Genomic DNA, 26,955 nt, shown 5'->3' on the forward strand with positions numbered 1-26,955 from the left:
TTTCGAGGGGTCTCGCAATGCCCTGTTTGGGCAATTCACACAACCTTGTACCATTGCGGTCGCAGCTCTCAGATCACTGCCAGTCCAGCTGTAAACTTCCGGTTAGTGCATGGCACCTCCATGGGTCACATTCGATAGTATTGCGACCTGGGATGGAGATTGTGCCAATGGAGCAGAGCCAGACATTGCTGGCGTCGGTGTAAGTACTCCACATCATCCTTTCTAGCCTCAAGCTGACAATACTGCAGGTCGTCTTGTCTTTTGTCATTGCAAGCTTCATGACCACGTTCGCGTCCATCCTCGCTATGCTTCTCGATCAAGCGTTCGATACGAAAGGTCACTTCACGCCCCGAGCACCGCTCACATACATTCGTGAGCGCTTCTTGGAGAACGAGTGGAAGAGGCACTACGCGTGGCGTCCATTTCTTGACCCACTCATCATCGGGTTCGGTGATCAACAACTCATCACGGGCTATGCTGTACTTCTGAGCGGATGGATCAAAGTACGCTCGGTTTGCTATCGAGATGTCCCATGCTGACAGCACACAATCAGGTGGCTCAAGGCTCTTTTCGAGTGCAAGGTTCCCACTTCGTTCTTATCCTCTACGTGTGTGCGCTATCCTCCTCCTCTCACCTCGCCGCTCTGATAACGCTCCGTAAATACTTCCGCAAGTACAAGCTCATTGCGAAGATCCGCCTCACACTCGTCGTATTCTTTGCTGTTTTCCTACTTACTTCCATGATCGCCGCGATCGCCATGCCGCCGCTCCTCGTCGAAGGCGACGATGGCACATCCCTGGTACGAAGTCGTGTACAGAGGCTTTCATTCCTCGTCCCTCTATTCCTCATTCTCGTCGGCTTCTCAACAGCATTAGTGTGCATTCTGTACGACCCAGAAGGAAGAGGACTGGAATCGCCGTCATCGTCATCCTCGGAAAGGTCATTACAGGCTCTTGTACGTCGGTTTACAGACCCGACACAGAAGCAGAAAGGCTTCTCGCTTCGAGCGCTTTCCCCAGCGCGGCTCGGCCTTCAATGCATATACTACCTCTTCCTCAACCCAGCAATCACGTTTGTTGTTCAGATTCTACTCGCCATACTGTCCGCCATCTTGGTGCTCACGCAGAAGTTTGCAAGGCCAGAGGATCCGGATAAGTTTTGCGGACTGCAAGATGACGAGGAGAATGTCTGGGGGTTTGGCCAGACTTTGAGCGTGGTCATGCTTCTGTTGCCAGCTATAACAGCTTTGCAAACGTACCTCGAGGCGCGACAGGATATCAAGAAGGGCTTTACTAGAACACACGATTGAGCTGGTAGGCCAGACACTCGATCTGAGACTACCTAACATTAATAATCAACCATTATTGCACCGCAACAGTCTTCCATATGCGATTATCTACAGCTTTGCTTGCTTCTCATCCTTCTCCCGAAGGTACCTCACCGCAAACTCAATAGCAGCCTCATATCCAAAAACACCCAACCCACAGATAACCGCCTCGGCCTTATCACTCAGATAACTATGATGTCTAAACGCCTCCCTCCTATGCACATTACTAATATGTATCTCAACAAACGGTATCTCGACACCAGCCAACGCATCTCGCAATGCTACGCTCGTATGTGTGAAAGCGCCTGGATTTATGACGATGAAGTCGACGTTGCCGCGTGCCTCATGTATGCGATCGACAAGGACGCCTTCGTGGTTCGATTGGATGTGAGCGAAGTTTATGGATTGCGCGGTGCATTGTTTGTGTGCGGAGGTGATTACGTCGGAGAGGGATGTGGAGCCGTAGATTGTGGGTTCGCGCGTGCCGAGGAGGTTGAGGTTGGGGCCGTTTATTAGGAGGATGGATTTGGGCATTTTGAGCTGTTTGGGTGGGAGATATGTTCCACGAACGTGTATTGTTGGCACGAAGAGGCTTGATGAACCTGGTCACGGATTTTGTAGGGACGTGGTGATATCAGGAGGATATGGCCGCGACGAAATGCTCAAGGTAGTGTGTCCGTCGCGTCGCGTGGGTAGGCCCACCTTGACATGTTTCATTCCGAGGTTCCGATGGCTGTCGGAACGTAGGGAAGGGGAAAAGTCCTTACCCCCACCCCTAACGATCGGCTTTCTTGCCCTCAGTTGCGAGCATGACGTCCCACTTCCCTACATACAGCTATCAGGTCGCTTTCCGCTTCTAGCCGGTACGGTTCCAGACGGAGGTTTTGAGACGCGAGTCGTTCTGGCGCGTGTCGGTCGCTATGGCGTTTCTTCTTAGCCAAACATCTACCTGACATGTACACAATACCCGCGATCAACATGATGGAAATATCAAGAGAAGAGCTAGATGAGATCTATGCGTTTGCCGTGCAGCTGGGACGGCAGGCGGGCAAGATGCTCATGGATGCTGCGCAACTGCGGATAGAGGATGGGAATGCGACAGGACAGGATGAACATGTTCAGAAGGAGAATGCTGTTGATCTGGTTACCGAGACGGATGAAGATGTTGAAGCGTTTATCAAGAAGGCGATAGCTGACAAGTACCCTCAGCACAAGTATGTCCTTGACTTTAAACCTCCATAGCTGCGCACGTTAACATGCAGTAGGTTCGTCGGCGAAGAATCCTACAGCAAAGGCTCATCACGCGACTACCTCATCGACAACTCCCCAACGTGGTGTGTCGACCCGCTCGACGGAACCGTAAACTACATCCACCTCTTCCCCATGTTCTGCGTCAGCATCGCCTTCATCTACAAGTCCAAACCGCTCATTGGCGTCATATACGCGCCGTTCACGAACCAATTCTTCTCTTCCTGCGCCGGTCGCGGCGCCTTCTTCAACGAAACCCAACGTCTCCCACTGGTCCGCAATCCCATACCACCTATGCCAGAGAAAGCGCCTAGCGGGTGTGTCTTTTCTTGTGAATGGGGCAAAGATAGACGGGATACGCCGGATGGCAATATGCATCGCAAGATTGAGAGTTTTGTTAACATGGCAGCTGAGATTGGGGGAAGGCAGGGAAGAGGAGGAATGGTACATGGTGTGAGAAGTTTAGGGAGTGCGACACTCGATCTGGCATATGTTGCGATGGGTTCGTTTGACATTTGGTGGGAAGGAGGCTGTTGGGAATGGGATGTCGCGGCTGGCATTGCTATATTACAAGAAGCTGGAGGTTTAGTGACCACAGCAAATCCACCAGAGGACTGGGCTGGCGCGCCTATAGAGGAAGTGAGGTTGGGAAGCCGGTTATATTTGGCTATCAGGTAAGTCGGTATTGCAGCAAACCAGAGCGAGGCGTATGCTAATGTTTCGTTACAGACCTGCGGGACCATCACCCACGGAGACAGGTCGACAGAGTCAAGAGAGGACAGTCCGCGAGGTATGGCGGCGAGTACGCAATCTAGACTACTCGCGGCCCGGAGCTTAGCGACTTGCAATTCTACCTTTTCCAAGTTGACTCACGACTTGCATATTCACTCGCGCCTTGCATGTCATGTTTGTATGTCCAATTCCATTAACATCTACAGCCTTGCTTCGTTCAACTTCCTGGCGATCGCCTCCTGCACCTGCACCACCGGCAAATCCGCCACTGCCTTCCCCGTCCAATACCGGTCTTGTTCCAGACCCTGATATATCAGTGCCTCTGTCCCTAGCACGATCTGCCAATCGTTTTGTTTTCCTACCTCCGCAATCTCCGTCCATGTCGTGGGGTGGTAGCACATCTCTAACAAAGCTCCCTTATGCGACTTCGCGAGGAAGCATTCGAGGACTTGTCGCGCCTCGATTTCGGCAGGTGTGACGGGCGTGAAGTTCGGTACGCAGGCTACGATCGCACCGACACCTTCGAGGCTTTGTGCTTGTGAGACGGAGGAGACGTGGACGAGGGAGTCGCCGTAGCCGCGGGCTGTGCACTCTTCGATCACGGCTGCGACTTCTGTGGGATCTCTGTTGACCTAGAGTGGTATTGTCAGCACCAACTTCCACCTTTCAGCAATGCGTTTGTCTGGTCACTCACAAGATATATGGCACTGGCCTTCATCCACTTCCTCAGCGCATACACGGCGCTTCTCGCTGCGCCGCCCCCGCCGATCACTAACGCAGGTCTATTCTCAAACTTCGTTGGATCCACGTTGTATGCGAAAGCATCTCTTATCCCTATGACATCGGTATTGGTGCCCATGTACAGCCGGTTTCCCGAAGCGTCTTGTTGGATGAAGAGTGTGTTGACTGCGCCTACGTCTCTTCCCTCTTCTGTGAGGCCGTCGAGGTGTTTAAGTATGGCGACCTTGTGGGGCATCGTGACCGAGGCGCCTACACTATTGTCAGTCATGGCTACTCAAGTTGCTGTTTCGTCGTGTTGCGCATACCGTAGAATTGAGGATGCTTGATCAATTGCAGGAACAGACTCATGTCTCTTGACTCCAGAGGATATTGAGCCCAATTCAATCCAAGGTTGTCGTACACGGTCTTGTGTAGTAAAGGCGACATTGAATGGGCGATCGGGTGACCAAAGAGGTAGCCATGGCGCTCGGTTTGCGAGACTTCTGGTATGCTGGTTTCGGTAGACATGGTGGATATGAATTTCGTGTGCTTAGGAGACGAGGATGAAGTTTGGGGAGGCTTGCCGTTCTGGTGACGCCTGATGCTCTTCCAGATATTGAATCCTCGGAAAGCGGGTATTCGGGGTAGAAGTCGAGCGCTCCATGATTACGTCCAACGCATGCGCCAATACCCCAGATTCAACGCGTTGGGGACCGGAAAAAGTCATCTTGCGCGTGGAGGAGACGCGAGTCAAGCGCGTGCAGGCTATGCGACGGTCCGGTGTGCGACTGACAGCTGCGTCCTTGTTCCAATCAGCGAAGATGCCCCGGCCACTAAACCTCGCGTGTAAATGCGTTTCCGGGCCCTGCAGCATCACCAACCCTGTGGGTAATTCCTTCACTTCCCAACTAGGCATGACCGGCGCGAAAATCCAGGTCCCTAGGAACGGTCTGGGGTCGGCGAGAGCATGGTTCCTCTCCGCAATCGCACAATGTTCAATTCTTCCTGGGGGTGCTTAGCGATTCTTCCGGGCCAAGCTCAGCATCAACCTTTCTGCGAACTGGACGGCCAATGAGCACATGCGCATCTGCCTGACACCTTCATAGCTCATCTCCATGGGGTTTGTGGCGTTTTCTCCACATACTCCGCAAAACAGCACGGTGCCGGGTTCCTCTCGGTCGGGATATATAGGTGTAGGCCGATCTTCGTCCATTGAAGTACTCCTCATCTCGCTCAAGCTACGCCTACCTGTCTGGCTAGCAACCTTCATCGGTGCCATCTGAGTCCATCAACTTTGGATCCCCCAAGGCACTTCGGATCACCACATCAACATGGGTCTCCTTACCATCGTCGAAGATCGACCGACACCAAAGGCGGTCTACAACTGGAGAGTCTACACAGCAGCATGTATTGCATCATGGGCAGCATGCATGATTGGCTACGACAGTGCCTTCATTGGCACGACTTTGGCCCTACCATCCTTCGTTGAGGAATTCCGTTTTGCGGAGATGGACCCCGCCGAGTTGAATCTGACGAAGGCCAACATCGTCTCGGTGTACCAAGCTGGTGCATTCTTCGGAGCTTTTGGAGCGTATGCGTCCAGTCACTACATTGGCAGGAGGAAGTCGCTCATTCTCTGGGTACTCATTGTGAGTCACCCGAGTACTTTACAGATATACTGGAGCAAATACTGACATACCCAGTTCATTTTGGGTGCTGGCATGATGCTGGGTGCCAATGGCGACCGAGGCCTCGGTTTGATCATTGGTGGTCGTGTACTAGCAGGTCTGGGAGTTGGTGGATGCAGCAACATGGTTCCTATCTACATCTCCGAGTTATCACCACCAGCTGTGCGCGGGCGACTGGTCGGTATCTACGAGCTCGGCTGGCAGATGGGAGGTCTCGTTGGATTGTAAGTCATGCAACCTGTATTCCGTTCGAGAATCTTACTAACACACTCATAGCTGGATCAACTACGGTCTTCAAGAGACGATGGAGCCTTCCCACAAGCAATGGATCATTCCGTTCGCCGTGCAACTCATTCCTGCCGGCTGTCTCTTGCTTGGCGCCTTCTGGATGCCGGAATCACCTCGATGGTGCCTCACCAAGGGAAAGCGCGAACAAGCACTGAAGGATCTATGCTGGATTCGTAACCTTCCCCAAGACCACACATATATTATGGAGGAGCTCGATGCCATAGATGCTCAGGTCGAACATGACAGAATCACTGTCGGACCTGGATTCTGGAAGCCGTTCCTTGCGCTTAAACAACGCAAGGTGCAATACCGCATCTTCCTTGGCGGCATGCTTTTCCTCTGGCAGAACGGATCCGGTATCAACGCAATCAACTACTACTCTCCAACTGTCTTCAAGAGTCTTGGCGTCACGGAAGGCTTCCTTACCACTGGTATCTTCGGTGTCGTCAAGTGCGTTTTGACCTTTGTCTGGCTCATCTGGCTCATCGACCGCCTCGGTCGCACTAAGCTCCTCATGTTCGGTGCTCTTGGTAAGTTTTTCATCCATCAACAGGATGCGAAACATACACTAACTACTTAACTAGGTGGATCTCTGTGCATGTGGTACATCGCTGCCTACATCAAGATCGCTGATCCAACGAACAACAAGAACGCTTCGGGCGAACTCTCCTCAGGCGGTATCAGCGCCGTCTTCTTCTTCTACCTCTGGACCGCCTTCTACACCCCTTCATGGAACGGTACTCCATGGGTCATCAACTCCGAGATGTACAGCCAGCAGACGCGCTCCTTGGGTCAGGCATTCGCCGCGGCAAACAACTGGTTCTGGAACTTCATCATCTCTCGTTTCACACCCCAGATGTTTGCCTCCATGGGCTATGGAGTATACATGTTCTTCGCATGCCTCATGCTGCTCTCTATACCTTTTGTCTTCTTCTTGATCCCCGAGACAAAGGGAGTCCCACTTGAGCGCATGGACGAGCTTTTCACCATCAAGCCCGCTTTCAAGGCACATGGTATCCTTGTGGACAGGATGAAGGAGAATGAGGAAGTAAACTTGACGATCAGGGATGAGAAGGCAAGGGCAGATGAGCACACTGAGATGGCTTGAGTGTTATGTAGTAACACGCACTCGTAGTCGCGTGCAAATGAATGTATCATGATCAATGTGCATCACATGAGAGTTCTTTGATACCTGCCTTCATGACTAGATTCTTCGTGACTTGCACCGCTCAGGACCTTATCACTCAGGTCATCAGTATAAGTTTCGATATGGCTCAGGGCGATTTGATCGCGGACCTCAAGTCCAATAAGCGACCCCAATGACGTCATAGCCCCTACAGCATAGAGGGCGGTTTGGCCTTCCGCGACGTGAGAGACAACGCCTTCACACGTGTCGGCTACGTCGGCTCGAAACCGCTAATCATTACCGGCAGGATGAACGCTTTCTCCACGGGCATTTGACCCCGAGCACGTGGTCGCGTAGAAGAGCAAGCGCTTCTAGCTTAGCTGTCAGGTCGGTGCGGACTCTGCTTTCGCGCTGGTCGTTGATGATGTATTATTGCAGGTGCTTAAATTCCAAGGTCGTACAGCCGGACAGTTTCGCACGCCCGGGTCACTGAAGGCGTCGGATCTTTCTTGTCGAAAGAGTGGTTGTACATACGTCAACCAGCCGATCACATATTTGCCAAAAACCACCGGCGTCCAAAACTGCCCGCTGTGCTGCAGACTCATGCAGCATTGACATCTAGCTGGTGTACACAAACTTGTGTATTATTACAGCGTGTGGTTCACTAGAACGTTTAGAAACTGTCAAAGAGTACTTCTCAGATGCTTTCCTATAGCGCGCCTTGGCTTGGGGATGCAAGAGTGATTCGGCCCATTTTTCGATCGGGAGCCGATGACCGAAGTGGCGCGGTGCACCTGGGCACGGGTGTGAGCAGAATTAGGCGCTAAGGGGTAAAGTTGTAAACACAAACCTGCGCGGCTAAAATCTAAAAGCTAACTTAACCTTAGGTTAGTATTTCTATATAAGTACTAGAGTTAAAAAGCTTATTAAAAATAGAGTTTATAAATATATACCTCTTTTTATAATATATAGCACTAAGGTAGATTTAGAAGTACTATATATAAAGATAAAGTTATAGTAATAGTACGTAAGAAAGAGTAAGTATTAATAGACTTTTTTTTTTATATATTTAGAGAGAGTAGACGCTCTTTAGCTTTCTTTTATTAAGTATAGATATCTATACAACGTATATTATTATATATAGAATTCTTTAGAGCTATAAATAAAATAAAAGTTAGTAGACTTACTAGAAATTATACTATAAACCTTAGAAATACTAAGTATTAAGCCTTAAATAATACTTAATACATTAGTTTTTATTCTCTTTATATATTAACTATATAACTTTTATTATACTATAGCTATTATACTCTCTAAGTATACTAATAGCTATAGTTTTAACTTAACTATAAAAATAATACTTTAAAAGTAAATATTAAAAAGCTATTATAACCTTAAAAGATATAAGAGAAGATTTATAGGCTTATACTATACTAAGTATATAACTACTCTAGTCTTTATAGTATAGTTACTACGCGTATACTTTTATCTAGCGTAGTATAGACTATAAATATTAATACTATTCTCTTAGTATTTTTAAGAGCTACTATAAGAAAGTATAGAGAACTTTATATATATAGAAGAGAGTAAACTCTACTATAAAGCCTTTAAAGTATTAAAGCGTAACACTACTAATATTTAGAGTAGTAGAAATTAGAACTACTAAGAAATAGATATAGAGTATCTAAAATTATAATAGCTATTTAGCGTAAGCTAAAAAGAGTATATATACTAGATAGTAACTATAGTATAAAATCTACTAAGATATTATAGTAATAAAGTAGAAAATAAAGAAGTTATAAAAGCTATATATTTCTATATATTCTATCTAAAATAATTAGAAGAAACTAGATCTTAAGAAGAAATAGACTGTATATAAAGCTACTATAAATTAGCTATAGTAGCACTTTAAATCTTTATATATTTAGTTAGAGAATATTAGATTTTATATAGATAAAGTTATAAATATCTAAGCGTAGATACTAGAAAAACTAAGAGCTTAGAATAAAAAGCTAAGTAAATATTAGAAAGAAGAAAAAAAAGAGCTAAGCGTGCTAGAAAGATAGAATAAAAAAGAAGTAGTAGTAGAAGAAAGAGAATAAAAGAATAAAGCTCTACTTATATAACTTTATTATTTATATTATATTTAGCTTAGTAAATATAAAAAGTTACTTAGAAGAAATAAGATTTTAATTAAGAGGTCTAGAAATATACATTCTTACTCTTACTTCTAGAGTTTAGCTTAGTCTATCTAGCGTTATACTTAGTACGTAGAGTAGCTACTTAAATATAGCTCTTAGACTCTTCTAGTATACGCCTCTACTACTATAGCTTATTACACTTCTTTTAGCTCTTTAGAGGCGTAATTTTAGTAAAAATAAAAGTTTAAGGCTTAATATTCTTATTACTACGTTTATAGTCTAATTAATATTTACTATATAAAATATAGAATAAAACTTATTCTTTATATATATATCTTAACTATTATTCTTCTTTCTAAAGTTACTAGTATAAGACTAAGATTATCTAAGAGATATTAAGCGCGTTCTAACAGCTATTTATAATAATATTCTTAGTCTTAATAAGGTAATTACTCTAAATAGCTATTTTTTATATAGACTTTTTCTTTCTATAACTTAAGAAACACGTAAAATAGTAGTAGAGTAAGAAGTATTATAATTATTATACTTATAGGCGTAAAGCCTTTTACTAGATATAAAGCTAAGTCTAAAAAGTAAAGTAGTTAGTATAAAGTAAGAAAAAGGCTAAAAAAGAAATAGTAAAGCTTATAAAGTATAAAGTTTTAAAACAAAAAGTAGTAAGTAAGTAGTAAAATATAATATATAAAATAAAAATTAGAAGCTAACTCTACGCTATTTAAAGTAGCTACTAAGAAAGTAAAAAAGAAAGCTTATAAATTTAGAAGTTATAGCTAAAAGTAAAAATATTATAATAAACTTTAACGTAGAGAAAAAGAATATAATTAGAATTAATAAGCTTTAAAATAAAAGACTAAAAAAAAGGCTAGAGAGAACTTATAAATTTTAGCTAGCCTACTAGTTACTATAAAGTAGTAGTACTTTAAGACTAAGTAAAATTTCTATAGTAAGTAAAGAAATAGATAACTAGTTAGTATATAGTACTATAAAATAAAATCTTATAATAAATAAAGCTATAATAGTAGAATCTAGATATTATAAGAGTAGTTAAAGTAGTAGATTAGATAAACTTTAAATATCTAGTATAGACTATATTTATATACTACGTAACTACTTTTACGTTTACTTACACTTCTTTTATACTTACTATATATAACTAGAATTTAGTTCTAGTATTACGTATTAGCTATAAACGTGTTATTATAATAATATAAACTTATAAAGATAGGTAGTAGTATACTCTTCTTTATTATTAAAAGTAATAAGTCTTGTTTTCTATTATCTATAGTAATTAAATAGCTATACCTATTAATAATAAAAAGGCGCTCTAGAAATACTATATAATATAACCTACTATATTAAAATTAAAGCGCCTAAACATTATCTTCTAGAATTAGAGAAGTAGTAGTTTATATTTTCTAAAGGTTTTAGAACTAATATACTCTATCTAGCTACCTACCTTTTTAAGCTCTACTTATTTATTCTCTATATTCTATAAGAATTAATATTAGAAAGACTAGAAAAAATAAGTATTAGTTAGTATATACTATAAAAAACCTCTTCTTTATATACTATATCTTTAATATAGATATCTTATAGAGATAGCTATATAAAAGAAGCTTTCTATTTTTAGTACTATTAGAGCTATTATTACCTATAGTAAGACGCTATAGTACTAAGAGTTAGTAGCTAGAATATTAGAGATAATAAGGTATAGCTTATAGACTATAATATCTTATAGCTATAATAGTAAGAGTAGATATTACTATTACTCTAAAAGTAAGATCTAGTTAATATAAGTAGACGTTGCAGAAGCTATAAATTCTTAGAATTACTAAAGCTTTTCTTCTATTATCTTAGAGTTCTTAAGTCTTTTTCTCTAACGTAATTACTAGTAAGTACGTCTTATAGTAGCCTCTAAGACTAGTAAAGCTACTCTTAGATAGCTAACTATTCTACTTTTTATACTCTTTAATTTCTAAAGCTTTTACTATAGTTACGTAAGTTTACTAGATTAATAAAGTAGAAGTCTATTATATACTAACTAGTGCTACCTAGTCTTTATCTAGTGTAGCACTATTACCTTTATCTCTATTAATAGCTCTATTAAGTATAGATAGTAAGAGTAAGTATAATAGAAAGTAATAGAGGCTCTAAAGTTATTACTACTAGACTTTATTATTTCTGCGTAGCTTATATAGTATAGAATTAATAGAAATCTTATATAGTAGCTTAGAGTTTATAGAAGCTAGCTTATTATCTAGAATATTATAGATATTCTAGGTTCTATTAGTAGTAATCTTAGAAATAGTAGGCTTATTCTATTACTTCTAGAACTTTTTACTAACTTCTTGCGCGCGTAGTTTAGGTAGCTTTCTATTCTTCTTTAATTAAAGAGCTATTACTAGTAATAAAATACGTTAAAGAGAAAAGTAAAAGGCTATATAAAAAAGAGTAGAGATTATAATAGATATAGAGTATTATATCTATATTTATAACGCGTTAGTTATAATATAGAGTATATAGAGAATTTTAGAGTTATAAGATAGAAAGACGTAGTAAGACTATATAGTTTATAGTAATAGGCCTAGAAAGCGCTAATCTATATATAATATAATATTACTAGACCTAAAGAGAAATTTATTAGTATTTATAAAGATTTTATTATAGAACTTATAATCTAATAACTACGCTAGAGTTTATACCTATAGCTTCTTCTATATACGTAATATAGGCTATTTTTATTAAAGAAGAGATAGAAGTAGTCTACCTAGCTGTACGCCTACTTGTTAAAAACGCTAATTATATACTAAATAATTATTTTTATATTAAATTTTTTACTCTAACCTCTTTATTAAATAAGTATAATAATATTCTATATCTTATTTATTATATACTACTATACAGCCTCTTATTAAAAGAAGTAGCTACTATATAGCTAAACCTCTTTACTAATATTATATAGGTTATAGTAGAAGTTTTAGAGAAAAATTATATAGCTCTATAGAGTATTAGCGTATAAAAGCTTAGTATTTTTAGTAAATAGTACTAGCTTCTTCTATTATCTATCTATAAGCTTTAGTTAGTTAAATGTAGTAAATAGTATAAATAGATATTCTTTCTTAATTCTAGAGGTAGTAAGCTACTCTACTAATAAAGTAGGTATATTAACTTATAGCCTCTTTTAGTTAAAATATAAAATAAAGAGCTTAACGCCTATATACCTCTATAAGTATTACGTAGAAATCTTAGTATTTATAAAAACTTATCTCTAGCTTATATAGTTTTATAGAAGCTTAGCGTAAGTTTAATCTAATCTAATTTATAATTCTACTAGTAGATATATTATACTTAAATGTATAGTATTTTATCTAGACGTAATAGATAATAAAATATAACTATATACGCAAGCGTTATTATAAGTTACTAGTAGTATCTATTTTAAAGTTTTTCTCTAGATTTATTAAAAAAACCTTAGTTAATTCTAGCTTTATACTCTACGCCTACGTTGTGTTAGTATAACTACTTAAGCGCCTTTTTAGTAATAGTCTTCTAACTAGACAATAGTATACTCTTACGCACCTAGAGTAGTTAGTATATAGAATATTACTATTTTAGTATTATAAAGCTTTAATATACCTTTTAGTGTTTAAGAGACTATATATATAGCTAGATAAGGTTTAAGTTATATAGATTTTCTAACTAAGAGCTATTAATATTTTAGATATATATAGTATTAGACTAGCTAAGCTTATAAACGTAGTAGTACGTAGTAGTAGCTTATATAGTAGAGGTAGTAAACTACCTAAAAGGTTAGCTCTTCTTATAGAGTATATTATCTACTTTATTAACACTACTATTATACGCTAAAACCTCTATATCTACTAAAAGACTATAGAGTTTCTTTCTATAGCTAAAGTAGATCTAAAGATATAGAACCTATAGAGTATACTTATAGAATCTACTAATATCTTAATACTTAGATAGATAATACTACTTTATAAAAGCCTTTAGTTTTATAATTTAACTATAAACTTATTAAAACTAAAGAGCTTAGGTAAGAAAAGTATTATATATAAGATATAGCCTTTATAAGTACGTAGTGTATAGGCTTCTTTTATATTTTTCTAGACGCTAGTAAAGAGCGCAGCCTATTAATTACTTATTATTTCTAAGTTTTTACTAAGTTTAGCTCTAATATTCTTAATAACCTAATCTTATTTAGCTATCTTCTTAGTAACCTTAAGATTAGTACTATCTAAAATATTACCTCTATTAGCGCTAACGCTATAAGTAATAGTCTAAATAAGATTATAAAAGTATTAGACTATAGTTATAATTCTTAGTATCTTAGAGCTTTTAAAAAGTAATACTAGTATAATATATTATAAGTATTAGTAGAGTAGCGTAGATAGAAGCTATAGACCTAAGAGCTTACTTTCTATTAACTCTAGACTCTAACTTTCTTATTATAGTACTACTATTTCTAGTCTTTTATTTAGTAATTCTTATTATTACTAGCTAATTAATATTAAGCACTAGGTATACCTAGCTAGGCTAAGCTCTTAGCAGCTTTTAGAGTCTACACTAACGTTCTAATATAAAATGTAGCTATAGACTATTAGCTATAGACTAGATTTTAGCTAGTCTTAGCTACTCTAGTACTATTAATAGATATTATGTTTAAAATTCTTATATAAAATAAGATATTCTTTCTATTTTAACTATATATTTACTTATACTTATAACTATAGCTAGTAGATAATAAGTCTATAGAAAATAGTAACTACTACTTTATATAGTAGTAGCGCTGCTAATAGATATAGCCTAAAAATATAAGAAATACTAATATTAGTGCTAATATAAGAGAGATATATAGAGCTATAGTAGAATTTATAGTCTATAGCTACCTTATAAAGTAAGACCTTATAACCTACGCGTTTATATATAGAAGCTCTCTATAAAAACGCTAGAATTATATTATAATACTAATATTTACGTAAGGCGCCTAGCTAGATAGAATATACACTACTATACACTAAAAGAGCTTATAACTACTAATTCTCTCTATATATATTTATATTATATAAATTTATTAAGATAATTTTAGTAAGCTAGTAGTAAGAAGTTAATAGATAAATATTCTAGTATTTATAAGAGTATTATACCTAAACTTAATAATAATAAAAGGTTAATACTACTACTATAAAGAGTAGATCTACCTTAGTAGCTACTTACTTTCTATATAGAACTATACTAGTATATTACGCTCTTTGTAGCTTTCTACTACTAGTTATACTAAAAGACTAGAGTAGATCTACTACTAATAGGTCTTGCGCTAAATAACTAGTAATATATTAGTAACACTAAGTGTATTACTATAGGTGCTTAGAGTATAATACTAGAACTTTAAACACCTTTAAAGCGCCTCTATAATAGCTCTAAGCGCTGCGCTATTATAGTAAGTAGTTAGCGTATTATAGTAGTACCTAGTATAGTGCTATATCTAAGAGAATAGAAGATTTATAGTAATAATATTAAAACTCTTATATATAACTAAAACTTTAGCTTAGCTTTACTACTATAGATTAATAGAATAAATATTCTAATTAGCTATTAGTTTTAGATTTATAAGAGCTCTACTAAAGAAGATTCTAACTTTTAGGTAATATACTTAAAGCACTAGAGTAAGCAAAATATATATAACTTCTAGAGAAACTAATATAATTACGCTAATATATAAAAAGACTATAGTTATTATATAGAAGACGTATTATTCTTCTAATAGCTTCTAGCTAGAATACTATAGAATAGTTAAGCGTAGTAAAAAAGCAGAGACTTAGAAGTAGTTACTTTAGAAAAAGATTATAGAGAAAGCTTATAAAGAATAATAATAGATTAATAAATTAGTAGTAGTAAAGGTATACACTTTACTAAAAGATAGGTTTATAAATATATTCTTATATAAAGAAAATAGAAATAAGAGAGTACTAATAACTAGAGACATAGATATTGCTACAAAATAGCGTAGTATTTATAACTAGCTAGACTTTAGTAATAGTAATAAAGATAATAAGTATCTAGAGAAATAACTCTATTAATTATGTACACTATTATTTTTATACTTTAAAGTATTAAAGTAGTATAAGAAAATAAAATATATAGATAGCTAGTACTTTGTATAAAGATAATAATATAAGTTATAGATAAAATACTTATTAAATATAAGCTTATACTATAGAATACGTAGTATAACTAGCTATTATATTCTCTTTCTATTATTACAAGTAGGCGTATAGTTTTTTGTAATTAACTTATAATATAAAGTTACTTTAAAAAATTATAGCGTTACTATAATTACTAGAAAACCTCTATAATTTATAAAATATATAGTTAAAAAAGTAGTAAAACTAATAATTAAACTTTTAGAGTAGTAATAGCTATAATACTACTAATATAGTTATTTTATATTTATATATAGTTGCTAAAATTTTTTTACGCCTTTAGCGTAGGTATTTCTAAGCTTTTTAGTATAAGACTTTAGTTACTTATACTCTTTCTATAAAACGCGCGTTTCTTTCTATAAAAAACTTTACTCTTTTCTAAAGTTAGTAATTATACTAATTATTTTATACTTTTTATATATACTAAGAAATTAAAAGCTTTTAAGAGATAAAGTTTTAATCTAACTAATTAATACTATTAAAATTACTAAGTATAAAATAGCTAAATTACGTATAGGTAGTATAGAGTCTTTAGTAGTAATATAAAACTAGCTTATATTAAAAGGCTAAAGATAAAGTTAGCTATATAAGAGTAGAAATTTTATAATATTATATAAGAAAGATTATAATTAATAAGAATTAAGGTATATTATATTATAGAAGAGTAATCTATTAACTATTTTATATAACTTAGTATTCTAACCTTAAATATATATACCTTATTACTTAACTTTCTACTATAGTATTATACGTATAATAGTAACTAGATCTTCTAGAAAGTGTATAATAGCGCGTAAGTATAACGTATATACTAGTCTAAACCTCTATTAACTTCTAGATCTTATAAGTCTTTATAGAATAACTTTTCTTCTTTACTAGTATCTTCTCTATATTAGCGTTATTACTATCTAGCTCTATAGAGCGCTTCTTAAAGGCCTAAGCTAACTTTACTCTTAACGCCTTTACTACTTTTTTATTTACTTATAGTATTAAATAGTTATTAATATTAATAGTAGAAGCTAGAAATAATTAGTAGAAGTTCTATCTAAAAATTAGAAAAGATAAGAGTATATACTAAGGTAACTTTCTAAAGTGTTACGCGCATTAATTTAGCTCTATAGTATCTTTACCTAAATATTACTAATATTTAGCGCTTATAAAATAAAATCTATTAGCTATATTTCTTATATATTTTAAGGTTTTACTACTAGAAGGTTTAATATACTTTCTTAACTATAAATTTACTAAAGTATATCTTAAATATAGTAAGAATTATAAGCGTATACTTACTAAAGAACTAGGTTAGCTTAATTAGCTTATTATTATAGTAGTAGAGTTTAGCTATCTTCTAGATATTCTATTAGTAAAGCTAGAGAATAACTAGTATTTAGAGTAGTATACTACGTAGAGCTCTTACTTTATATAGATAGCTTTAAAAAAGGTAGTAGTAAAGAGATAGCTATAAGAGTAGACTATATATAGCTTAGTGCTATTAAAAGTATTCTTTTTAGAAAGTATAGACTAATATTATTAGTAGAAGTAGTAGAATTTCTAAGATCTCTAGAAGAAATAAGCTATATATATACTATCTATTTTCTTATAGAATAAGTATTATAAAGTCTTTTTATTATAGTTATAAAATATAATTCTATATAGTAGTATAGTTAGTAAAGTCTAGACGTAGATACTAGAAAGACTAAGATCTTAGAATAAAAAGCTAAAGAGATATTAGAAAAAAAAAGAAGTAGAGCTAAGTATGCTAGAAAGATAAAATAGAAGAAAAGTAATAGTAAAAGAAAAAAAATAGAAGAATAGAGCTCTACTTATATAACCTTATTCTTTATACTATATTTTACTTAGTAGATATTAGTAGTTACTAGAAAAGAATAAGATTTTAAATTAAAGGTCTAGAAATATATATTCTTACTCTTTTCTTTAGATTATAGCTTAGTCTATTAATTCTTAAATAAAGTGTAAAGAGATCTAACTCTAGCGTAGCTTTTTATTTTATACTACTTTCTTTTACGCTAATATAGCTTATTACACTTTTTTACTTTCTTATAAAAAGTTTATAGAATAATCTTAGAAAAAATAGAGAATAGAGATAAGATATTACTCTTATTACTATAGTTATTTATTAAATTAATAAAACCTTTAGAAATAAAGTAGTTATCTTTATTATTACTATTAATACGCTTAAGTGCCTCTTTATCTTCTTACGTAACTTTAATATTACTAGTTTTAATAGTATTTAGAATACTTTTACTAGTTTTAAGTGTAGTATTATTATTTTTACTAAGATTATCTATAGTAGTATTAGTACTATTACTACTTAAGCTAGATACGCTTAAAATCTTAATAGCTAGAGTAGTAGCTAGTTAAATAGTAAGGTAGTTTATAATATAGCTATAAATTCTAGTAGAAGTTCTACTAAAAGTAAAGCTAAGTCTAGAAAGTAAAGTAGTTAGTATAAAGTAAGAAAGAAGCTAAAGAAAAGAAGATAAAGCTTATAAAGTATAAAGTTTAAAGTAAAAAGTAAGTAAATAAGTAGTAAAATATAGTATATAAACTAAAAATTAAAAGCTAACTTTACGCTGCTTAAAGTAGCTACTAAAAAAGTAAAAAAAAAAGCTTATAAATTTAGAGGTTATAGCTAAAAGTAAAAATATTATACTAAACTCTAAAATAAAGAATAAAAATATAATTAAAATTAATAAGCTTTAAAATAAAAAACTAAAGAAAAAGTAAAAGAGAACTTATAAATTATTACTAGCTTATTAACTACTAAATTATAGTAGTATAAGTAAAGAAGTAAAGAATTAGAGAGTAGGCTTTAAAGTAAAAAGTTAGTATAAATATAGCTTATTTAAATAAAACCTTATAACTTATAAAGCTAGCGTAGTTAACGTAGAACTAGTTTTAAGCTATAAAAGTAGAGTAGTAGATATAAAAAAAATAGAATAAATAGTAAAAAGTCTTATTACGCGTAAATTTAATTAACTTAGCTAGAGCTATAGTTATAAGTAGTAGTTATTGCAATAGTTATAATTATCTAAAAGACTACTTTTTCTAAGTAAGTAGCCTAAGCTTTACTAGTGCGTAAATTAAGCTAATAAGCGATAATTAGTAAATACAAGAATTTTGCCGCGCGCGGTGAAACTTTACCTTTTATCTCTAAGCTCTTTTCCGCCCGGCTAGCGCCGAACCCCCATCTGCACCACCAAGATGTCACCAGGCTGGGCTTGCCTACTGCTTGCCACGGCACATCACGGTTGCGTAAGGAGTGTGTTTCATTTTCCAACATTACTCCGGGATGGCGAGCGACAAGTGCTCGTCGCGCGTGATTGGACGAGGAAGGTTCAATGCGTATGTGCATGGTAGGAAACGGTCGTGCAGGATGCGTTGATCAGGATATCGGTGGGTTATGAACGGCCTTGAATGTACGCCAGCTGCTTATAGATGTCTTATCAGCTTCACAAGTATGATAGCTAGCCTCTCAGTGTTCACGCTGTAGTTCCACCTTCACAATACCATATTGCATATTACATACGCCTCCATTTCTATCTTCCGTCTTCTATCCTCTATCCTCTATCATCTATCTTCTATCAGCATCATGCCGTGCCGCCCAGGTATCTCCTCCATGTCGCTAGGCCGATGCTACGCTGGCCACAGCCTCGAACACAAACTCTCCATGGCGGCGAAACACGGACTAGAGGGCATCGAGCTCTTCTACGAGGACCTAGTCGATCACGCCGGGTCCGACAAGTCATCCGACCTGCTCGCAGGAGCTGCCTCAGTCTACGATCTTTGCTCTTCCCTGGGCCTGGAGATCATATGTCTGCAGCCTTTCATGCACTACGAGGGTCTCTTGGACAGGACGCGACACGCTGAGCGAATCGAAGAGATGAAGCTTTGGATGCAGCTAGCGCATGTCCTCCGAACAGACATAGTCCAAGTCCCTTCGTCGTTTCTACCCCCCAACCAGACATCCTCCGATACAGACCTCATCGTCAGTGACCTTCAAGAGATCGCGGACCTTGGGCTCCAACAGACACCAATCATCCGATTCGCATACGAAAGCCTAAGCTGGGGAACACACGTTGACAAATGGGAAGTATGCTGGGATATCGTGCAACGGGTCGATCGAACGAACTTTGGCATCTGCCTGGACAGCTTCAACATTCTGGGCAGAATATATGCAGACCCTACTGCTGAATCTGGAAAGGTCGTAGGAGCTGACCAGGCAGCTCGCGAGTCGATACAACGGCTGGTTGCCCAGATCAAACCCCACAAAGAGAAGATCTTCTTCATCCAGATCGTCGATGCTGAGCGACTCGCACGACCGTTGCTTCCCGGTCATCCCTTCTACAACGCCGAACAGCCAGCTCGTATGTCTTGGAGCAGAAACTGCAGGCTATTTTATGGCGAGACTAGTCGTGGAGCGTACTTGCCCGTGAAAGATGTCACACGTGCGATCATCAAGGACATTGGATTTGAGGGCTGGGTCAGCATGGAGTTGTTCAATCGAGTCATGAACAGAGAGGATAAAGGAGTCGTTGAAGAACTGGCACAGCGCGCTGCGGCCGCGTGGTATGCCATGTGTCATGATTTGCAGCTTGGTACGGGTGCGGTGTATGACACATTGGCGTCTGTGGAGAGACCGCGAAACGAAGTAAGCAATGTGGGACAAGCCGAGTATGCGCGGCTATGAGGCGGAAGCTGATGTGGTTTTCTTTGTTCAATTTCCTGTGCTTCTTATCGTTTGACAGTCTATATGTAGAAGATACCCAACAATCAAGCATCGTTCCTGAATGCGACGCCCAGAATGATGAAGGCATTTGTCTTGACTCTGCTAATCTGGACTTCTTGAATAGCTAGGTATTGTCTATTTTTTTTTAAGTTCAGAGCCTGCAGTCAGGCTCACCCAGCATCGTAGAAAGTGTTGAGCGGGAATTGAGGAGATTCCTCGCTGTTATCTACGCCTAGGTTCGATGCAGTAGGCATGAAACGGCCGGTATCAGCCGCCAATAGGTCGGCCATGCTTACTTCCGATGAAAATCCGAGGTTCTCCATAAACTGCGGTTGGTTTTGTAATTTCTTGGCACCATGCTTTGAAGCGAAGTCGTCGAGGAAACTTCCCAAATCACCCGAGACTAAAGCATTATAAGGATCATGGGGGTCGAAGATCGGGCCGGCCATCCCGAAATCGAATAGATTGGGTTCGAATGGTTGCAGACTGTGACCAGCATGGCTAACGTTCATATCTGGATGGACCATAGTAGACTGGTTGGGCGGTTGCTGGTACCGATCGGTGAACGGACCACTATGCTGTGAGACGAGAGACTGCGGAGAGGTTTGAACGGTTCCAGAATCTTCCGACGACGCGTCTCTTAAAGTGACCGACATCGATCGCAACCCCGATGATGCTCTCCCCAAAGTCTCTTGTGATGAATGGCCAAGAGCAGCAAACAACTCGTGAATTCGAGTATGTGTCGGTTGATCCAGAGTCAGACTATTAGTGCTTCTCTTGATACTTTGCAACAAGCAAGTGATGACAGCTGGCATTCTTGTGACCCCAAGCTGCTGTTGTAGGACGTTTAACATGTCCAAGATCTGCTGAAGCCATGCCTGAGATGGAACGAGAGTAAACGCAGTGACGAGATAAGTGAATCGGAGAAGCAATGCAGGTGGGGTCGGTGGCGTAGAAGGTGGGTCTTTTCGAATGTAATCGAGCTTTGGTGGTAACGCTGACTTCCACATCTCAAGCCGGCCAATCATCTCATGTAGGAAGTTTGGCGCTGTCCGCTCCATAGACGTACATCGAAGAATGTCAACCAGTTCCATAAGAGCGTTGAAAGTGCTCAAAGCGAGTGTCGGAGAGTTTGACAGACGTGATGGACCAAGATTGAGATGCCCACCCCATGGCTGCCATTCTTCCATGCCATCCTCTTCTATCTTGCCCATCCACGAAAGATCGGCCCTGTCGAGGTACGGGCGCCGTTTGAGATGTAAGGCCAAGAGACTGTCGAGCACAAAACAACTCGAGATAACATGCTTGAGCCGAAGTGTAACAGCATCTGGCGATTCAGCAAGCATGAGAGCTAGTCTTAAAGCACCGCCGACAAGATGCCAGGCAGCATCGAATAATTTCCCATGAATGTTAAATAATGCTAGGTTGAGAAGGGCCTTGACGTGACCTAGTTCGAATTTGCCTAGCTCATTGGGGATAAGTTGCCTCGCGATATCGTAAAGTCTTCCGGACGGCCATGGATGATAGCTGTCTCCTGCAAGACTCGTGTCATCATGCGTAGAGCCGACTGCAAATACACTCCACATCTCTGCGTAACTTCCCGAGTTGGACATATCGCTTGACAGAGCCAAACCTTGTTCCGCATAAGAATACGACAGTTTGAGGATCTCAAGCTTGTCCGCGATGGGCAGCCAGCATTGTGTATACGTGCAGTATATCTCGATCAACCTCCAGCAGTCTGTAGGCAGGGGGGTAAGGGGAGAAGAGCCTGTAGACTGCTGCAGATGCGGAGAATGAAGATCCGGTAATGGAGGTGGGCGCATAGCCTGCGGCACGTAGTTCGTGTCACTTTGCCATGATATCTGCATAAGTCAGCACTCATCAAGATAGTCACATAGGGCTAGTACCGAATGCTGAGACTGAACTTTTGGTGTCATCTGGAGAAGCGTGGCATCTTCAGTGTCCACTTCACTGTCTTCGTCTGAACTTGGCGGCCTGTCCTCGCTTGCTCCTATCTGCTCTCCAGACAATGCTTTGGTAACATCTCGACAAAATCTGCTCTTGGTCCAGCTCTTGTGTAAACGATTCGAGTCTTTAGTACCCCTCGCTAGCAAGACCGTATCCTCCTGGGCCAGTTGCTCGTGTACTGAAGTTTCAACCTCAGCGTGCTGTTGGAAAATGAAGGCCAGTGTCATTTCAAGACTGCGTATGTAGCCGGGCTGGAGCCCTCGCTTTTTCGGGTTTGACGTGTATGTACACGTGCGCTTGGCGTCCAGACAGGGAGAGCAGCTGGGCTGGTTCGCGTCACATTTCTCGCGGGCATTGCGACACTGATCGCAAGCTCTTGATACCCGAAATCGTTTTACCGGTATGTCTTGTGTGGCCTGGCGGCGTTTCTCCTGGGTATGCAAAGACATCGGTTCGGCAGCTATCGTTCGCCGTCGCACAAAGAACACGAAAGCGCCTCATAGAGCCTTGCCGGAAGAGCAGATTGGTGATCACCCAGATATGGGGTGGTCGAGCATCTTGCTAAAGAAGCCATCGAGCTTACCTAGTGAGGCACTGCAGAAAGCCGGGGAAGCGTCTGCGCACCAGGATGAAGTTTTATCCCCGTGGAAAAGCGGGGCTCGCCGCTATCACGTGTTTCGCTAAGGCACTCGTCGCTGCCAACTGCAGCACCATGTTCTGCTTCATGTTGTTGACACTTTGGAACTACATTTTCCAAATTCCAAGTCCCGCAAACAATGGCGTCCATGACGGTTGGTGCGAAGCGTTCATTTGCTGCAATGAACACGGAAACCGGAACTATGGACGGGCGAGCTTCGCTGCCAACACCATCTCCGCCGGCGTCCAAACAGCGAAGTCTACCGAATTCGGCAAGGTCAACACCAGCACCCACACAGTACGAATGCCGAAGAATGTTTGAATCCCGGGCGTCTATCGTGCTCATTGGCATGCATGGCACAGGCAAAGCAACATTGGCAATGATGGCTTCAGTAGCCTGCCAGCGAAGGGTCATCGACATGGAGAGTGTCTTCCACACTGCGACAGGCTTCTCGACCGCTGCGTATCGCAAACAGTTTGGATCTTCGAATCGTAGCCTCCGGCAGGAGGAGATCCTACGCGACACATTACAAAACCACAGCAGAGGCGCCATTATCGTCTGCAACGGAGGATTCCCGCTGGATAGCAGTAGCCAAGCTCTACTGCATGAATTTTCGGCATCGCACCCAGTGATACACATTACACGAGACGTGCGCAGTGTACGCGAATACTTAGACACGGATGAATCCAAAGTTCGAGAGTTGCTTGCTCTCAGTACTCCGGTTTTCCGGCGATGCTCGAACTACGAGTTCTACAACATATCCGAAACGAACGCAGCTCACCTCTCGGTTGCACCTGCACACCAGCCCTCTGTGCCAGCATTCCTGACGCTAAAACGAGCGGAAAGAACTTTCTTCAAGTTTTTGGCACTTATCCTATCTCCCACGAATACCCGCAGAAAGATCAAGAGTGACGCGCCCACGCTCGACCCTGGTCACTTTCCATTATCGTATGTCGATTTGGAGCTTAGAAATTACACATGCGCCGTCCAGGTTGAACTATCAGATCTTACGCCTGAAGAAGTCGACATTGAAGAGCTGGAATTTGGCTGTGACGCATTCGAGATAGTCGTTGAACCAGCACAGCTTACAGCGGATCACGCGGAGAACATAAGCAAGAGTATATTCAGAGTACGAAGGAGTACTGTGACCCCGATAATGTTTCACACGATGCCGCCTTCAGCACATTCAGGCCATTCCATAACGTCCTACCTGGCAAACTTGTGGTACGGTCTACGAATGGCACCTGAATTCGCCACTGTGGATCTTACCATGGACGAGGAGCTGATCCGCGCAATCGTTGCGTCGAGGGGCTCAACCAAGATAATCGGCCATCTTCATGCAGCCATGGACTGGTACGATGTATTCTGGCTCGAGAAGTACGATACAGCAATGCGATTGGGCTGCAGCCTGGTACGCTTTACCCGACCAGCGAACTTCATGGACGATAACGCCGCCATTCAATCATTCCGCAACACTATATACGCCAAGTCACCAAGAATACCCATAATATGTTATAATACCGGACGCGCTGGACGGCGTTCTGCTTGCTTCAACCAGGTTCTCACTCCAGTGATACCAGAAAAGCTACGGAAGAGCGCAGATTTTGAGACCAGAGCACAAAGAAACCCAGAAACGTCATGGCTTACTGTGACAGAAGCTACACATATCCTATATGCTTCGTTTACGTATGACCCCATGGAGTTTTACATCATCGGTGCCGCAGCGGGATACAGTCTTAGCCCTGCTATGCACAATGCGGCATATCGAGCGTGTGGTATGCCTCACCACTTTGACCGCCTCCAAACTGCGACACTGGACGAAAACATACGGGAGTTGATACGACGGCCAAACTTTGGTGGCACTGCAGTCAGCCAGCCATTCAAAGTGGATGCGGTTGCTCTCTCTCACTCGCTTAGTCGCCATGCTCGAGCGATCGGAGCAGTCAATACGCTTCTGCCAATTCGCCATCTTAACGAGGACGGCAGCATTCCCGATGCGGACGGGGTTGAGCTCTACCAGGAACGCAACCAGTCCGGACCTGTCAAAGCACTATTTGGCGACAATACAGATTGGATAGGCATTCGATCTTGCATACGAAGAGGTTTGTCTCCCGCCAATGCTGTGCGGCCAACGACCACCTCTAGCCTGGTCATTGGGTCAGGAGGTATGGCTAGGGCGGCGATCTATGCCATGCTACAGCTTGGCATCAAGAACATCGTGATCTTCAACCGAACAATCAAGAACGCACAAAAGCTAGTTAGCTACTTCTCCGCATTAGCTGCAAGCCCATCCGCAGCCAAGCTCTTCCCATCGTTCGTCCAGGGTTCTCAACCCACTTTTCGCATACTCGAGTCGAGGGACGACCCCTGGCCAAAAGATCTCCGCGCACCGACAGTCATTGTATCATGTATACCTACGCATCCTGTAGGGGATGAACCATCGCCTGACTTTACGCTGCCCACTCAATGGATGCAATCTCCTTCTGGAGGTGTAGTGATAGAACTTGCCTACCGAACTCTCAATACGCCACTGACAAGACAAGTTCGCGAAGAAGCGTCAGCATCATGGATCTGCTTGGATGGCCTTGACCTGTTGCCTGAACAAGGTTTCGCTCAATTCGAACTTTTCACAGGCAAGAGAGCTCCACGCAGGATTATGCGCGAAGAAGTGTTGAAATGCTGGACCGACGAACAAGGACATTCGAATCCTAACATGGTCCGCACGCGGCTTGAAGCGATGGATGAGCAAGAGCCTTGAGGGCAGTTTAGTATGGTAGATGATTCGCGTGCGCTCTACTACGTCAAGCACACATCTCACGATTAGTGAAACATCTTGTTAAGAGTTTCGTCTTCAGCACATCATAGCTTCATTGGCCAAGCTACCTACACTGGTTTTTCTTCGTCGCAAAAACAAGATTCGCATGTTGAATGCAGTGATCAAGGAAACGACAGCACAAAGCCAGACCTCACATCCACCTCAAGTCCCACTCGAGATCCCCGGGATACAGCCTCAACAACCTTCCTAGAGCTATTCCCTCTCAACCGCAGAATGCCTTGATGGTTCTGAAGCTGGCAATATCCACACAGACGTTTCCGGCGTAAACCTGCTTTTCGCGACCATCGCAGCTCCCAGATTCATAAATGAAGACTGCATTGAACATGTCATGTCAGCTCTCGTCCCCTTGGATCTAGCCCCTGGAGAAGTCTAAAATACATACCACGGCAGCTATCAGCTATAGCATTGACATCCATGGAGTTCTGGGGCAATGAGTAACAGCCTCCGTCGGGATTGGCGTACCGGGTGCCCTGGTTGGCCCGGCATTGGGCATCGCTGGAGAATAAGGTGAAAGTGACGGCTGCGTCTACGAGGGCTGCTTCGGAAGCTACTACGACTGCGGATGATATGTCTTTCTTGACGATTGCGGCGGCAGTGGTAACGTAGGGGAAGAGCAGGGGAATGGCGAGGAGGAGAGTGGAAAGCATGGATGAGGTGGTGGCAGGCATATTTGCTTGGGAAGGATTTAGATGAAGTTTTGAACAAAGCGATGGATATTTATCTTGGAAGATCTGGTCGTGGAAGATGCTGTTTGCTTTGCTTCTAGAGATGGGTAGAAATGGGTGATATATATACACTCTCATCGACTCGCTTGCACCTACACCAACGCACATCCTCGAAGCAGCACCGCCTCTACCAAAGACGGTGTATTCTGTGTACGCTCGTCGTACGCTGACGAGTGGCGTGAGGTTTTCCCATCCGCATCACCTCCACCAAGACAGTGTTGCACAGAAACTCGGTGTAGTTCCAAGTCCGTTGCTTGCGGTGAAAGCGCAAACACCTCAGCTCAGCTAACACGAAGACAAAACTCCGTTGAAGTGTGGGGAAGAGGGGAGTATTTCTATGGTGTGATCCGGCTTACTTTGTATACCCGTCATCTCCATGGCGTGACCCGGCTTACTTTTCGTGTCTGTTTTTTGTTATCATTGGACCTGGACTGACTAACCGACTGAGCATATATTGAACAACGATATTGAATCCGGGTTAATGTGATCATGACCACGAGAAGAGAGCGGTGTATCGAGTTACGACC

At 40.4% G+C, this 26,955-nt stretch overlaps 9 protein-coding genes across 9 annotated transcripts; 5 read left to right on the top strand and 4 right to left on the bottom strand.

Annotated features, from left to right (window-relative positions):
• Positions 1-109: 109 nt before the first annotated feature.
• On the top strand, positions 110-1,309 carry J4E85_000610 (uncharacterized protein; the record flags this gene model as incomplete). Its single annotated transcript, XM_051464900.1, has 3 exons — positions 110-199; positions 249-503; positions 554-1,309. The coding sequence occupies 3 exons, from the start codon at positions 110-112 to the stop codon at positions 1,307-1,309; spliced, it is 1,101 nt and encodes a 366-aa protein (XP_051331421.1).
• An 87-nt stretch (positions 1,310-1,396) lies between these two features.
• On the bottom strand, positions 1,397-1,861 carry J4E85_000611 (uncharacterized protein; the record flags this gene model as incomplete). Its single annotated transcript, XM_051464901.1, has 1 exon — positions 1,397-1,861. The coding sequence occupies one exon, from the start codon at positions 1,859-1,861 to the stop codon at positions 1,397-1,399; it is 465 nt and encodes a 154-aa protein (XP_051331422.1).
• Positions 1,862-2,305: 444 nt separating this feature from the next.
• J4E85_000612 (uncharacterized protein) lies at positions 2,306-3,413 on the top strand (the record flags this gene model as incomplete). Its single annotated transcript, XM_051464902.1, has 3 exons — positions 2,306-2,541; positions 2,593-3,249; positions 3,305-3,413. 3 exons carry the CDS (start codon positions 2,306-2,308, stop codon positions 3,411-3,413), a joined length of 1,002 nt encoding a protein of 333 aa, XP_051331423.1.
• Positions 3,414-3,507: 94 nt separating this feature from the next.
• QA3 (Quinate dehydrogenase) lies at positions 3,508-4,555 on the bottom strand (the record flags this gene model as incomplete). The annotated part of the gene is made up of 3 exons (XM_051464903.1): positions 3,508-3,939; positions 4,002-4,297; positions 4,354-4,555. 3 exons carry the CDS (start codon positions 4,553-4,555, stop codon positions 3,508-3,510), a joined length of 930 nt encoding a protein of 309 aa, XP_051331424.1.
• An 803-nt stretch (positions 4,556-5,358) lies between these two features.
• On the top strand, positions 5,359-7,111 carry J4E85_000614 (uncharacterized protein; the record flags this gene model as incomplete). The annotated part of the gene is made up of 4 exons (XM_051464904.1): positions 5,359-5,676; positions 5,731-5,939; positions 5,992-6,533; positions 6,588-7,111. 4 exons carry the CDS (start codon positions 5,359-5,361, stop codon positions 7,109-7,111), a joined length of 1,593 nt encoding a protein of 530 aa, XP_051331425.1.
• A 12,092-nt stretch (positions 7,112-19,203) lies between these two features.
• On the top strand, positions 19,204-20,223 carry J4E85_000615 (uncharacterized protein; the record flags this gene model as incomplete). Its single annotated transcript, XM_051464905.1, has 1 exon — positions 19,204-20,223. The coding sequence occupies one exon, from the start codon at positions 19,204-19,206 to the stop codon at positions 20,221-20,223; it is 1,020 nt and encodes a 339-aa protein (XP_051331426.1).
• An 83-nt stretch (positions 20,224-20,306) lies between these two features.
• J4E85_000616 (uncharacterized protein) lies at positions 20,307-20,711 on the bottom strand (the record flags this gene model as incomplete). Its single annotated transcript, XM_051464906.1, has 2 exons — positions 20,307-20,397; positions 20,437-20,711. The coding sequence occupies 2 exons, from the start codon at positions 20,709-20,711 to the stop codon at positions 20,307-20,309; spliced, it is 366 nt and encodes a 121-aa protein (XP_051331427.1).
• A 2,535-nt stretch (positions 20,712-23,246) lies between these two features.
• J4E85_000617 (uncharacterized protein) lies at positions 23,247-25,625 on the top strand (the record flags this gene model as incomplete). Its single annotated transcript, XM_051464907.1, has 1 exon — positions 23,247-25,625. The coding sequence occupies one exon, from the start codon at positions 23,247-23,249 to the stop codon at positions 25,623-25,625; it is 2,379 nt and encodes a 792-aa protein (XP_051331428.1).
• Positions 25,626-26,055: 430 nt separating this feature from the next.
• On the bottom strand, positions 26,056-26,371 carry J4E85_000618 (uncharacterized protein; the record flags this gene model as incomplete). Its single annotated transcript, XM_051464908.1, has 2 exons — positions 26,056-26,062; positions 26,166-26,371. The coding sequence occupies 2 exons, from the start codon at positions 26,369-26,371 to the stop codon at positions 26,056-26,058; spliced, it is 213 nt and encodes a 70-aa protein (XP_051331429.1).
• Positions 26,372-26,955: the final 584 nt, after the last annotated feature.

Source organism: Alternaria conjuncta, assembly GCF_024043145.1.
Source record: "Alternaria conjuncta strain BMP 0040 chromosome Unknown scaffold_1, whole genome shotgun sequence".
Classification (NCBI taxonomy): Eukaryota; Fungi; Ascomycota; class Dothideomycetes; order Pleosporales; family Pleosporaceae; genus Alternaria; species Alternaria conjuncta.